The 13593-nt window shown below is 36.0% G+C and overlaps 1 protein-coding gene across 9 annotated transcripts in view; it reads left to right on the top strand.

Annotated features, from left to right (window-relative positions):
- fbrsl1 (fibrosin-like 1) overlaps nucleotides 1-13593 on the top strand; it is an 886448-nt gene that overhangs the window by 810090 nt on the left and 62765 nt on the right. For all 9 annotated transcript variants that reach the window (XM_061907119.1, XM_061907121.1, XM_061907120.1 and 6 more), the window contains exon 9: nucleotides 675-931. In XM_061907119.1, coding sequence (XP_061763103.1) covers nucleotides 675-931 — 257 coding nt within the window. The remainder of the gene's footprint in view (nucleotides 1-674; nucleotides 932-13593) is intronic.

Below are 13593 nucleotides of genomic sequence, written 5' to 3'. Positions count from 1 at the left end.
CGGCCGATTGGCAACTGGCCACACCTGTTGCCAATCAGCCTGCTCCTATTTGCACCTGCTTTGTCTTGTGTCATCGCTAAAAGACCGATAAACAGAAAGGCGTTTGATTTGCCAAAATTCACCCATTTAGAGTTCGGAAATCGGTAAGAAAAATACATGGTCTTTTTTCTGCAACATCAAGGTATATATTGACGCTTACATAGGTTTGGTGATAATGTTCCCGTTTAACACATCAACTTCAGGTGTATTATATTTATCCATGAGAGCATTTTTTTGGTAAATTGTGAGGTGGGTGTGTTAAAATCATGGTTGTTTTTACAAATGATGACAGATGTGAACAAGAGCATGTATTATCTTTGTGTGCTGATGTACATGAGGTGTGGTTGTATTGTATATTAAGTATGTGTCTATGAAAGGTAATTTTATGACTTGATTACATGCTATGGTGTTATTTTATTGTCATCATTTTATTGCATGATTTTTGTATGCTTTTAATTTATGTAGCCAGGGCCTGTAGACGGAAATGAGCTATTTAGCTATAATCTGGTATAGAAAATATCTTAATATTTCCGCGCATTGTCCCTTCAAATAGAGACTAAACAAAACTAATACGAAACTAGCTAAAAAATGTACTGTTGAGTAACTGTCCTATTTTTTGTATATTTTGTCTTCAGCCACCGAAGCAGTCCGCTTCTTCCTAAACATCACCTGGGACCATCTCCACACCACCCACTCAGCGGGCTGCCATCCTCCGCCCCCGCCTTGCCTCTGTCCATAGCCAACCTCTCTACCTCGCACTATTCCTCCCTACGGAGCCCGGCACATCGCCATTCGGCCATGTTTGCAACCCCGGCGACTCTGCCTCCACCGCCGACCTTACCTACCAACAGCTTAGTGGTCCCGGGGCACCCTGGGGGTACCCCCTACCCAGGTAAGGCTGCCAACACCCACACAGACAAAAGTGTAGTTTCAGAGTTGCCAACTCGCATTATTCTAAGCACGACTAGTATCACTTTATTATTCGCACTAGTGCAGTGTTTTACCGAAGTGTAACTATTTGTGGTGATGCCACAGGTACTAATTTCTTTTGCTCATAAACACATAAATATTGGACTATCAGTGACTATAGCCTGTCGTTTCAGTTCCCATTGTTACCCTGCTTTAACACGCTTCCTGTGCACTGAACTGAGTTCAGTCTTGCCTAGGTACTAGGGATGCACCGATTAATCGGTAACCGGATATATTCGACCGAATATGGCAAAAAAACATTCGGCCTTCGGTGGAATGAGTTAAAAACAAGGCCGAATAGTGGCGTGTGACGCAATTTTTTGACCCAGTGACGCAATCAACCAACGTGCAGTGTTAAATTTAAATTGTTTTGTACATAGTTAGTTTCCTTCTTTTTTATTCTGAAGCTGAAGTACTGTTATTGACAAATCTGTTCTGGCCTGGGATATGTTGTGTAACTGTATAAGTGTATGAGGTTACAAGCACACACTTATTGAGATTTAGTGGGGCCTCTGTTTACATTATTAGCCTGTTGTGTAGGCTACCTGTATAAGTGTATGAGGTTACAAGCACACACTTATTGAGATTTACTTGAGCCTTCTGTTTACATTATTAGCATATCTACTGTGGCTAAGCAGACTTTTGCCAAAAGGACAATAATTCATTTGTTGTGGGTTTATCCACTTTAATGCACTTTATTATTATTTGTGGAATGCATATTTTGTTTGAAGGCCTAATATAAATGAAAAACTTTGTGCTTTTTTTGAAAAGCAAAGGCTACTGGAATAATAAAAAAATGTCAATATTCAATAAAAAATTACTTTATTTGAAAAACATCTAAATATTTCTTCTAGTCTATTCATGCAATATAAAAAAAATTGTGAAAAACTGCATTCATTATTCGGCCAAGCGTTTAAGTTTTATTCGGCTTCGGCCACAAATTTTCATTTCGGTGCATCCCTACTCGGTACCGTTTTTTTTGTTTTGTTGGTTTTTAAAGAGCGACAAGCAATAAATCGAATGACTTCTACTGGACACTTGTGGAGACTAAGCAAAAATGCATGTATCCTCTTCACAACCATAGTGGCTTTGTCTTGCTTGTGTCTTTAAAAAAATCCCAAAAAGAAGCAGCTGAAGAGTTAATTTGTATTTTTAAACAACTTTGTCGGTCCTGTTAGTCGCTAATAAAAATGACGTACACGTGTCAGCCAATTACGCAAATTAGATGAGGACGTAATCTAACATTCCCAGTTCCTCGCTCCAACCCGACACCACAACTGGGTTGCAGTCCTTTGGGAAACATCGCTAGTGTTTACTCGTCACAATCATTTGTCACATAAGTAGAGATGTCCGATATTATCGGCCGATAAATACTTTAAAATGTGATATGGGAAATTATCGGTATCAGTTTCACAAAGTAAAATGTATGACTTTTTAAAACGCCGCTGTAGGGAGAAGTACAGAGCGCCAATAAACCTTAAAGGCGGCTTTTCACACACACAAGAGAATGCAAGGCATACTTGGTCAACACCCATACAGGTCACACTGAGGGTGGCCGTATAAACAACTTTAACACTGTTACAAATATGCGCCACACTGTCAACCCGCACCAAACAAGAATGACAAACACATTTCGGGAGAACATCCGCACCGTAACACAACAGAAAAAATACCCAGAACCCCTTGCAGAACTAATTCTTCCGGGACGCTACCCCCGTAGCACCATGGCATAGTGGGTAGAGCGGAAAACCTGAGGGTTGCAGGTTCGCTTCCCACCTATTGACATCCAAATCGCTGCCGTTGTGTCCTTGGGCAAGACACTTCACCCTTCGCCCCCGGTGCCGCTCACACTGGTGAATGAATGATGAATGAATGATTGGTGGTGGTCGGAGGGGCCGTGGGCGCAGACTGGCAGCCACGCTTCCGTCAGTCTACCCCAGGGCAGCTGTGGCTACAGATGTAGCTTACCACCACCAGGTGTGAATGAATGATGGGTTCCCACTTCTCTGTGAGCGCTTTGAGTATCTAACAATAGAAAATGCGCGATATAAATCTAATCCATTATTATTATTATTATTACAATGATCCAGCCACTGACACAAGACAAAGCAGGTGCAAATAGGAGCAGGCTGATTGGCAACAGGTGTGGCCAGGTGCCAATCAGCCGCAGCTGAGGTGGAACACAGCACTCAGGGAACAAGACAGGATGCTGACAAAATAAGAGCACTAGACAGGAACTAAAGACAGGAGATACTAAACACAGAGGAAACAGACAAATGCAGAAGAAAAAACTAAAAACATAGACAAACTGTCAGAGGAAAACCTGACACCGCCGAATTCTTATTGGTTGACGTGTGTGTGACGATGGCTGACATTTTCTTCGTCTCTTCCGCGAATGAGATAAATAATATTATTTGATATTTTACAGTAATGTGTTAATAATTTCACACATAACTCGCTCAGGAGTATAAGTCGCACCCCCGGCCAAACTATGAAAAAACTGTGACTTATAGTCCGAAAAATACGCTATATTGTTTAATGCATCCAGCGGGGCATCACAACAAAATTAGGCATAATAATGTGTTAATTCCGCGTCTGTATATATCGGTATCGGTTGATATCGGAATCTGTAATTAAGAGTTGGACAATATCGGATATTGGCAAAAAAGCCATTATCGGACATCTCTACACATTAGTTTCACTCTGCGGGGGAGTTTTGCCTTGAGCCCATACGAAGATATTAATTAATATGTTTCTGATAATGCGTGTATTTATCTTTTAAAGGGGAACATTATCACCAAACCTATGCAAGCGTCAATATATACCTTGATGGTGCAGAAAAAAGACCATTTATTTTTTTAACCGATTTCCGAACTCTAAATGGGTGAATTTTGGCAAATTAAACGCCTTTCTGTTTATCGCTCTTTTAGCGATGACGTCAGAACGTGACGTCACCGAGGTAACACACCCGCCATTTTCATTTTCACATTACAAACACCTGGTCTCAGCTCTGTTATTTTCCGTTTTTTTGACTATTTTTTGGAACCTTGGAGACATCATGCCTCGTGGGTGTGTTGTCGGAGGGTGTAACAACACTAACAGGGAGGGATTCAAGTTGCACCACCGGCAAAAAATCTGCCGCCAGACCCTCATTGAATGTACCAGAGTGTCTTCACATTTGACCGGCGATACTAAGACAGACATGGCACAGAGATGTATGGATAACCTGCAGATGCATTTGCAACGATTAAGTCAATGAAATCACAAAGGTGTGTTTTGTTGATGTTGTTGACTTATGTGCCAATCAGACATATTTGGTCACGGCATGACTGCCAGCTAACCGATGCTAATCGATGCTAACATGCTATTTACGCTAGCTGTATGTACATTTGAAACTAGATACCCACATATAATGCGAAACAAACACTTACCAATCGACGGATTTAACTTGCTCCAGTGTCACAAGATGCGAAAGTCCTGATGGTTTGGTCCGCACATTTTACCGCCGATGCTAATAAAGCAGCCATGCTATGGGCCACTTCATTAGGTACACCCACGCTATGGCCGAATAGCGTCAATAGCTATTCGCTCAATAGCTTCAATTTCTTCTTCAATTTCGTTTTCGCTATCTGCCTCCATACTCCGACCATCTGTTTCAATACACGCGTAATCTGTTGAATCGCTTAAGTCGCTGAAATCCGAGTCTGAATCCGAGCTAATGTCGCTATATCTTGCTGTGGTAACCGCCATGTTGTTCGTATTGGAAATGGATAGTGGTTTCGAAGATAGCGAAAATAAGGCACTTTAAAGCTTTATTTAGGGATATTCCGGGACTGGTAAAATTTTGAAAAAAACTTCAAAAAATACAACAAGCTACTGGGAACTGATTTTTATTGTTTTTAACCCTTTTAAAATGGTGATAATGTTCCCCTTTAATATTGCACTGATTACAGAAAAGTTTTAATGCAGCTTACAACTGCCATGTTTGGATGGATTCTGCACATTTTGAGATGACTGCTTACAGTACAGTACAGTACAGTACAGTACAGTACAGTACAGTACAGTACAGTCATCCATTTCTAATCAGTCACATGCTGTGATATGTGAATGATAATCAAGCATTATAATCACTACAAGCCGCTAAGTACTTGCTTACATATCAAAGTAGCAAGTTTGATAGTGCCAGTCCAGTAGTGCTTTTGTTTATTATCGTTCTTCGTCATCCAGACATGTTCACATGTTGTTAAAATGGCTGTCAACAATGTTTACTCCACACAAGTGCCACAGTTGAAATACGATACATAAAGAAGCTGACAATGACCGAGTCACCAAGACTATCAAAGAGTCATAATTGACTTCAAAAACCACCTGGATTTCACGATTCCGTGACAACCGTTTGTCGCAGGTGACTTGTCATGTAAGCAAAGAAGAACAAAAGCCTTGCAAGTACTTTCAGGAGTTTGGTTCTGAGAGAACTTTAGAGCTCACACAAACAAGCGAAAAAGAGTTATGAGCCAAGTTCTGTCGCCCGACATCAATTACTGCTGACATCACAAATGTTCGGCTGGATGAAAAACTCAAATTCTCACAAACACACTAAAATAAACACTGAAATATTTCCGAAAGTATTCCCTGGAAAGTGAAGGCTGATACTACAATGTAGCCTTATTTTCATTAGTATTCCATTCTGAAAGGTCTTTTGAAACTAGGCCTTTTTTAATATCTCGATATTTTTAGACCATGTCACGATACACAATATATATCTGGATATTTTTGCCTTGAATGAACACTTGACACATATAATCACAGCAGTATGATGATTCTATGTGTCTCCATTCAAACATTCTTCTTCATACTGCATTCATATATGCTACTTCTAAACTTTCATGCACAGAGGGAAAACACAACTAAAAGTGTATTTATTAAACAGTTATTGGCACAGTGGCACAAACATTCATGTCATTTACAAAACAGAAAGTGCAAGATTGTCAGAGACATTTAAAAACAACCTGTTAGTGCACTTTTGTGCATGATGTCACTAAGATGACATATCAAAACAACACTCAATTAAAGTGCACTTTTTGTACAGAACGCCACTACAATAGTTTAAAATAAATAAAGTGCACTTTTGTGCATGATGTCACTAAGATGACATATCAAAACAACATTAAATTTAAGTGCACTTTTTGTACAGAACGCCACTACAATAGTTTAAAAACAAATAAAGTGTACTTTTGTGCATGATGTCACTAAGATGACATATCAAAACAACACTCAATTAAAGTGCACTTTTTGGACAGAACGCCACTACAATAGTTTAAAACAAATAAAGTGTACTTTTGTGCATGATGTCACTAAGATGACATATCAAAACAACACTCAAAGTGCACTTTTTGTACAGAACGCCACTACAATAGTTTAAAACAAATAAAGTGTACTTTTGTGCATGATGTCACTAAGATGACATATCAAAACAACACTCAAAGTGCACTTTTTGTACAGAACGCCACTACAATAGTTAAAAAAAAAATAAAGTGTACTTTTGTGCATGATGTCACTAAGATGACATATCAAAACAACACTCAAAGTGCACTTTTTGTACAGAACGCCACTACAATAGTTTAAAACAAATAAAGTGTACTTTTGTGCATGATGTCACTAAGATGACATATCAAAACAACACTCAAAGTGCACTTTTTGGACAGAACGCCACTACAATAGTTTAAAACCAATAAAGTGTACTTTGTGCATGATGTCACTAAGATGACATATCAAAACGACACTAAATTAAAGTGCACTTTTTGTACAGAACGCCACTACAATAGTTTAAAATAAATAAAGTTTGCTTTTGTGCATGATGTCACTAAGATGACATATCAAAACAACACTAAATTAAAGTGCACTTTTTGTACAGAACGCCACTACAATAGTTTAAAACAAATGAAGTGTACTTTTGTGCATGATGTCACTAAGATGACATATCAAAACAACACTAATTAAAGTGCACTTTTTGTACGGAACGCCACTACAATAGTTTAAAACAAATAAAGTGTACTTTTGTGCATGATGTCACTAAGATGACATATCAAAACGACACTAAATTAAAGTGCACTTTTTGTACAGAACGCCACTACAATAGTTTAAAACAAATAAAGTGCACTTTTGTGCATGATGTCACTAAGATGACATATCGAAACAACACTCAATTAAAGTGCACTTTTTGGACAGAACGCCACTACAATAGTTTAAAACAAATAAAGTGCACTTTTGTGCATGATGTCACTAAGATGACATATCAAAACGACACTAAATTAAAGTGCACTTTTTGTACAGAACGCCACTACAATAGTTTAAAACAAATAAAGTGTACTTTTGTGCATGATGTCACTAAGATGACATATCAAAACAACACTCAATTAAAGTGCACTTTTTGTACAGAACGCCACTACAATAGTTTCAAACAAATAAAGTGTACTTTTGTGCATGATGTCACTAAGATGACATATCAAAACAACACTAAATTAAAGTGCACTTTTTGTACAGAACGCCACTACAATAGTTTAAAATAAATAAAGTGTACTTTGTGCATGATGTCACTAAGATGACATATCAAAACAACACTAAATTAAAGTGCACTTTTTGTACAGAACGCCACTACAATAGTTTAAAACCAATAAAGTGTACTTTTGTGCATGATGTCACTAAGATGACATATCAAAACAACACTAAATAAAGTGCACTTTTTGTACATAATGCCACTACAATAGTTTAAAACCAATAAAGTGTACTTTGTGCATGATGTCACTAAGATGACATATCAAAACGACACTCAATTAAAGTGCACTTTTTGTACAGAACGCCACTAAAATAGTTTAAAACAAATAAAGTGTACTTTTGTGCATGATGTCACTAAGATGACATATCAAAACAACACTCAAAGTGCACTTTTTGTACAGAACGCCACTACAATAGTTTAAAACAAATAAAGTGTACTTTTGTGCATGATGTCACTAAGATGACATATCAAAACAACACTCAAAGTGCACTTTTTGTACAGAACGCCACTACAATAGTTTAAAACAAATAAAGTGTACTTTTGTGCATGATGTCACTAAGATGACATATCAAAACAACACTCAATTAAAGTGCACTTTTTGGACAGAACGCCACTACAATAGTTTAAAACAAATAAAGTGTACTTTTGTGCATGATGTCACGAAGATGACATATCAAAACAACACTAAATTAAAGTGCAAATTTTGTACAGAACGCCACTACAATAGTTTAAAACAAATAAAGTGCACTTTTTGTACAGAACGCCACTACAATAGTTTAAAACAAATAAAGTGTACTTTTGTGCATGATGTCACTAAGATGACATATCAAAACAACACTCAAAGTGCACTTTTTGTACTGAACGCCACAACAATAGTTTAAAACAAATAAAGTGTACTTTTGTGCATGATGTCACTAAGATGACATATCGAAACGACACTAAATTAAAGTGCACTTTTTGTACAGAACGCCACTACAATAGTTTAAAACAAATAAAGTGTACTTTTGTGCATGATGTCACTAAGATGACATATCAAAACAACACTAAATAAAGTGCACTTTTTGTACATAACGCCACTACAATAGTTTAAAACCAATAAAGTGTACTTTGTGCATGATGTCAGTAAGATGACATATTAAAACAACACTAAATTAAAGTGCAATTTTTGTACAGAACGCCACTACAATAGTTAAAACAAATAAAGTGTACTTTTGTGCTTGATGTCACTAAGATGACATATCAAAACAACACTCAAAGTGCACTTTTTGGACAGAACGCCACTACAATAGTTTAAAACAAATAAAGTGTACTTTTGTGCATGATGTCACGAAGATGACATATCAAAACAACACTAAATTAAAGTGCACTTTTTGGACAGAACGCCACTACAATAGTTTAAAACAAATAAAGTGCACTTTTGTGCATGATGTCACTAAGATGACATATCGAAACAACACTCAAAGTGCACTTTTTGGACAGAACGCCACTACAATAGTTTAAAACAAATAAAGTGTACTTTTGTGCATGATGTCACGAAGATGACATATCAAAACAACACTCAATTAAAGTGCACTTTTTGGACAGAACGCCACTACAATAGTTTAAAACAAATAAAGTGCACTTTTGTGCATGATGTCACTAAGATGACATATCGAAACAACACTCAATTAAAGTGCACTTTTTGGACAGAACGCCACTACAATAGTTTAAAACAAATAAAGTGCACTTTTGTGCATGATGTCACTAAGATGACATATCAAAACGACACTAAATTAAAGTGCACTTTTTGTACAGAACGCCACTACAATAGTTTAAAACAAATAAAGTGTACTTTTGTGCATGATGTCACTAAGATGACATATCAAAACAACACTCAAAGTGCACTTTTTGTACAGAACGCCACTACAATAGTTTAAAACAAATAAAGTGTACTTTTGTGCATGATGTCACTAAGATGACATATCAAAACAACACTCAAAGTGCACTTTTTGTACAGAACGCCACTACAATAGTTTAAAACCAATAAAGTGTACTTTGTGCATGATGTCAGTAAGATGACATATCAAAACAACACTCAATTAAAGTGCACTTTTTGTACAGAACGCCACTACAATAGTTTAAAACAAATAAAGTGTACTTTTGTGCATGATGTCACGAAGATGACATATCAAAACAACACTAAATTAATGTGCACTTTTTGTACAGAACGCCACTACAATAGTTTAAAACAAATAAAGTGCACTTTTGTGCATGATGTCACTAAGATGACATATCAAAACGACACTAAATTAAAGTGCACTTTTTGTACAGAACGCCACTACAATAGTTTAAAACAAATAAAGTGTACTTTTGTGCATGATGTCACTAAGATGACATATCAAAACGACACTAAATTAAAGTGCACTTTTTGTACAGAACGCCACTACAATAGTTTAAAACAAATAAAGTGTACTTTTGTGCATGATGTCACTAAGATGACATATCAAAACAACACTCAAAGTGCACTTTTTGGACAGAACGCCACTACAATAGTTTAAAACCAATAAAGTGTACTTTGTGCATGATGTCACTAAGATGACATATCAAAACGACACTAAATTAAAGTGCACTTTTTGGACAGAACGCCACTACAATAGTTTAAAACAAATAAAGTGTACTTTTGTGCATGATGTCACGAAGATGACATATCAAAACAACACTAAATTAAAGTGCACTTTTTGGACAGAACGCCACTACAATAGTTTAAAACAAATAAAGTGCACTTTTGTGCATGATGTCACTAAGATGACATATCGAAACAACACTCAATTAAAGTGCACTTTTTGGACAGAACGCCACTACAATAGTTTAAAACAAATAAAGTGCACTTTTGTGCATGATGTCACTAAGATGACATATCAAAACGACACTAAATTAAAGTGCACTTTTTGTACAGAACGCCACTACAATAGTTTAAAACAAATAAAGTGTACTTTTGTGCATGATGTCACTAAGATGACATATCAAAACGACACTAAATTAAAGTGCACTTTTTGTACAGAACGCCACTACAATAGTTTAAAACAAATAAAGTGTACTTTTGTGCATGATGTCACTAAGATGACATATCAAAACGACACTAAATTAAAGTGCACTTTTTGTACAGAACGCCACTACAATAGTTTAAAACAAATAAAGTGTACTTTTGTGCATGATGTCACTAAGATGACATATCAAAACAACACTCAATTAAAGTGCACTTTTTGTACAGAACGCCACTACAATAGTTTCAAACAAATAAAGTGTACTTTTGTGCATGATGTCACTAAGATGACATATCAAAACAACACTAAATTAAAGTGCACTTTTTGTACAGAACGCCACTACAATAGTTTAAAATAAATAAAGTGTACTTTGTGCATGATGTCACTAAGATGACATATCAAAACAACACTAAATTAAAGTGCACTTTTTGTACAGAACGCCACTACAATAGTTTAAAACCAATAAAGTGTACTTTTGTGCATGATGTCACTAAGATGACATATCAAAACAACACTAAATAAAGTGCACTTTTTGTACATAATGCCACTACAATAGTTTAAAACCAATAAAGTGTACTTTGTGCATGATGTCACTAAGATGACATATCAAAACGACACTCAATTAAAGTGCACTTTTTGTACAGAACGCCACTAAAATAGTTTAAAACAAATAAAGTGTACTTTTGTGCATGATGTCACTAAGATGACATATCAAAACAACACTCAAAGTGCACTTTTTGTACAGAACGCCACTACAATAGTTTAAAACAAATAAAGTGTACTTTTGTGCATGATGTCACTAAGATGACATATCAAAACAACACTCAAAGTGCACTTTTTGTACAGAACGCCACTACAATAGTTTAAAACAAATAAAGTGTACTTTTGTGCATGATGTCACTAAGATGACATATCAAAACAACACTCAATTAAAGTGCACTTTTTGGACAGAACGCCACTACAATAGTTTAAAACAAATAAAGTGTACTTTTGTGCATGATGTCACGAAGATGACATATCAAAACAACACTAAATTAAAGTGCAAATTTTGTACAGAACGCCACTACAATAGTTTAAAACAAATAAAGTGCACTTTTTGTACAGAACGCCACTACAATAGTTTAAAACAAATAAAGTGTACTTTTGTGCATGATGTCACTAAGATGACATATCAAAACAACACTCAAAGTGCACTTTTTGTACTGAACGCCACAACAATAGTTTAAAACAAATAAAGTGTACTTTTGTGCATGATGTCACTAAGATGACATATCGAAACGACACTAAATTAAAGTGCACTTTTTGTACAGAACGCCACTACAATAGTTTAAAACAAATAAAGTGTACTTTTGTGCATGATGTCACTAAGATGACATATCAAAACAACACTAAATAAAGTGCACTTTTTGTACATAACGCCACTACAATAGTTTAAAACCAATAAAGTGTACTTTGTGCATGATGTCAGTAAGATGACATATCAAAACAACACTAAATTAAAGTGCAATTTTTGTACAGAACGCCACTACAATAGTTAAAACAAATAAAGTGTACTTTTGTGCTTGATGTCACTAAGATGACATATCAAAACAACACTCAAAGTGCACTTTTTGGACAGAACGCCACTACAATAGTTTAAAACAAATAAAGTGTACTTTTGTGCATGATGTCACGAAGATGACATATCAAAACAACACTCAATTAAAGTGCACTTTTTGGACAGAACGCCACTACAATAGTTTAAAACAAATAAAGTGCACTTTTGTGCATGATGTCACTAAGATGACATATCAAAACAACACTAAATTAAAGTGCACTTTTTGTACAGAACGCCACTACATCCATCCATCCATTTTCTACCGCTTATTCCCTTTCGGGGTTACGGGGGGCGCTGGCGCCTATCTCAGCTACAATCGGGCGGAAGGCAGGGTACACCCTGGACAAGTCGCCACCTCATCGTAGGCCACTACAATAGTTTAAAACAAATAAAGTGCACTTTTGTGCTTGATGTCACTAAGATGACGTATCAAAACAACACTCAAAGTGCACTTTTTGTACAGAACGCCACTACAATAGTTTAAAACAAATAAAGTGTACTTTTGTGCATGATGTCACTAAGATGACATATCAAAACAACACTCAAAGTGCACTTTTTGTACAGAACGCCACTACAATAGTTTAAAACAAATAAAGTGCACTTTTGTGCATGATGTCACTAAGATGACATATCAAAACAACATTAAATTTAAGTGCACTTTTTGTACAGAACGCCACTACATTAGTTTAAAACAAATAAAGTGTACTTTTGTGCATGATGTCACTAAGATGACATATCAAAACAACACTAAATTAAAGTGCACTTTTTGTACAGAACGCCACTACAATAGTTTAAAACAAATAAAGTGCACTTTTGTGCATGATGTCACTAAGATGACATATCGAAACAACACTAAATTAAAGTGCACTTTTTGTACAGAACGCCACTACAATAGTTTAAAACAAATAAAGTGTACTTTTGTGCATGATGTCACTAAAATGACATATCAAAACAACACTAAATTAAAGTGCACTTTTTGTGCAGAACGCCACTACAATAGTTTAAAAAAAAATAAAGTGTACTTTTGTGCATGATGTCACTAAGATGACATATCAAAACAACACTAAATTAAAGTGCACTTTTTGTACAGAACGCCACTACAATAGTTTAAAACAAATAAAGTGCACTTTTGTGCATGATGTCACTAAGATGACATATCAAAACAACACTAAATTAAAGTGCACTTTTTGGACAGAACGCCACTACAATAGTTTAAAACAAATAAAGTGCACTTTTGTGCATGATGTCACTAAGATGACATATCAAAACAACACTCAAAGTGCACTTTTTGTACAGAACGCCACTACAATAGTTTAAAACAACTAAAGTGTACTTTTGTGCATGATGTCACTAAGATGACATATCGAAACAACACTCAAAGTGCACTTTTTGGACAGAACGCCACTACA

The sequence above is a fragment of the Nerophis ophidion genome, linkage group LG07 (genome assembly GCF_033978795.1).
Source record: "Nerophis ophidion isolate RoL-2023_Sa linkage group LG07, RoL_Noph_v1.0, whole genome shotgun sequence".
Lineage (NCBI taxonomy): Eukaryota > Metazoa > Chordata > Actinopteri > Syngnathiformes > Syngnathidae > Nerophis > Nerophis ophidion.
Note: the sequence above shows the minus strand (reverse complement) of the source record. Positions and strands in the feature narration are given on the sequence as shown.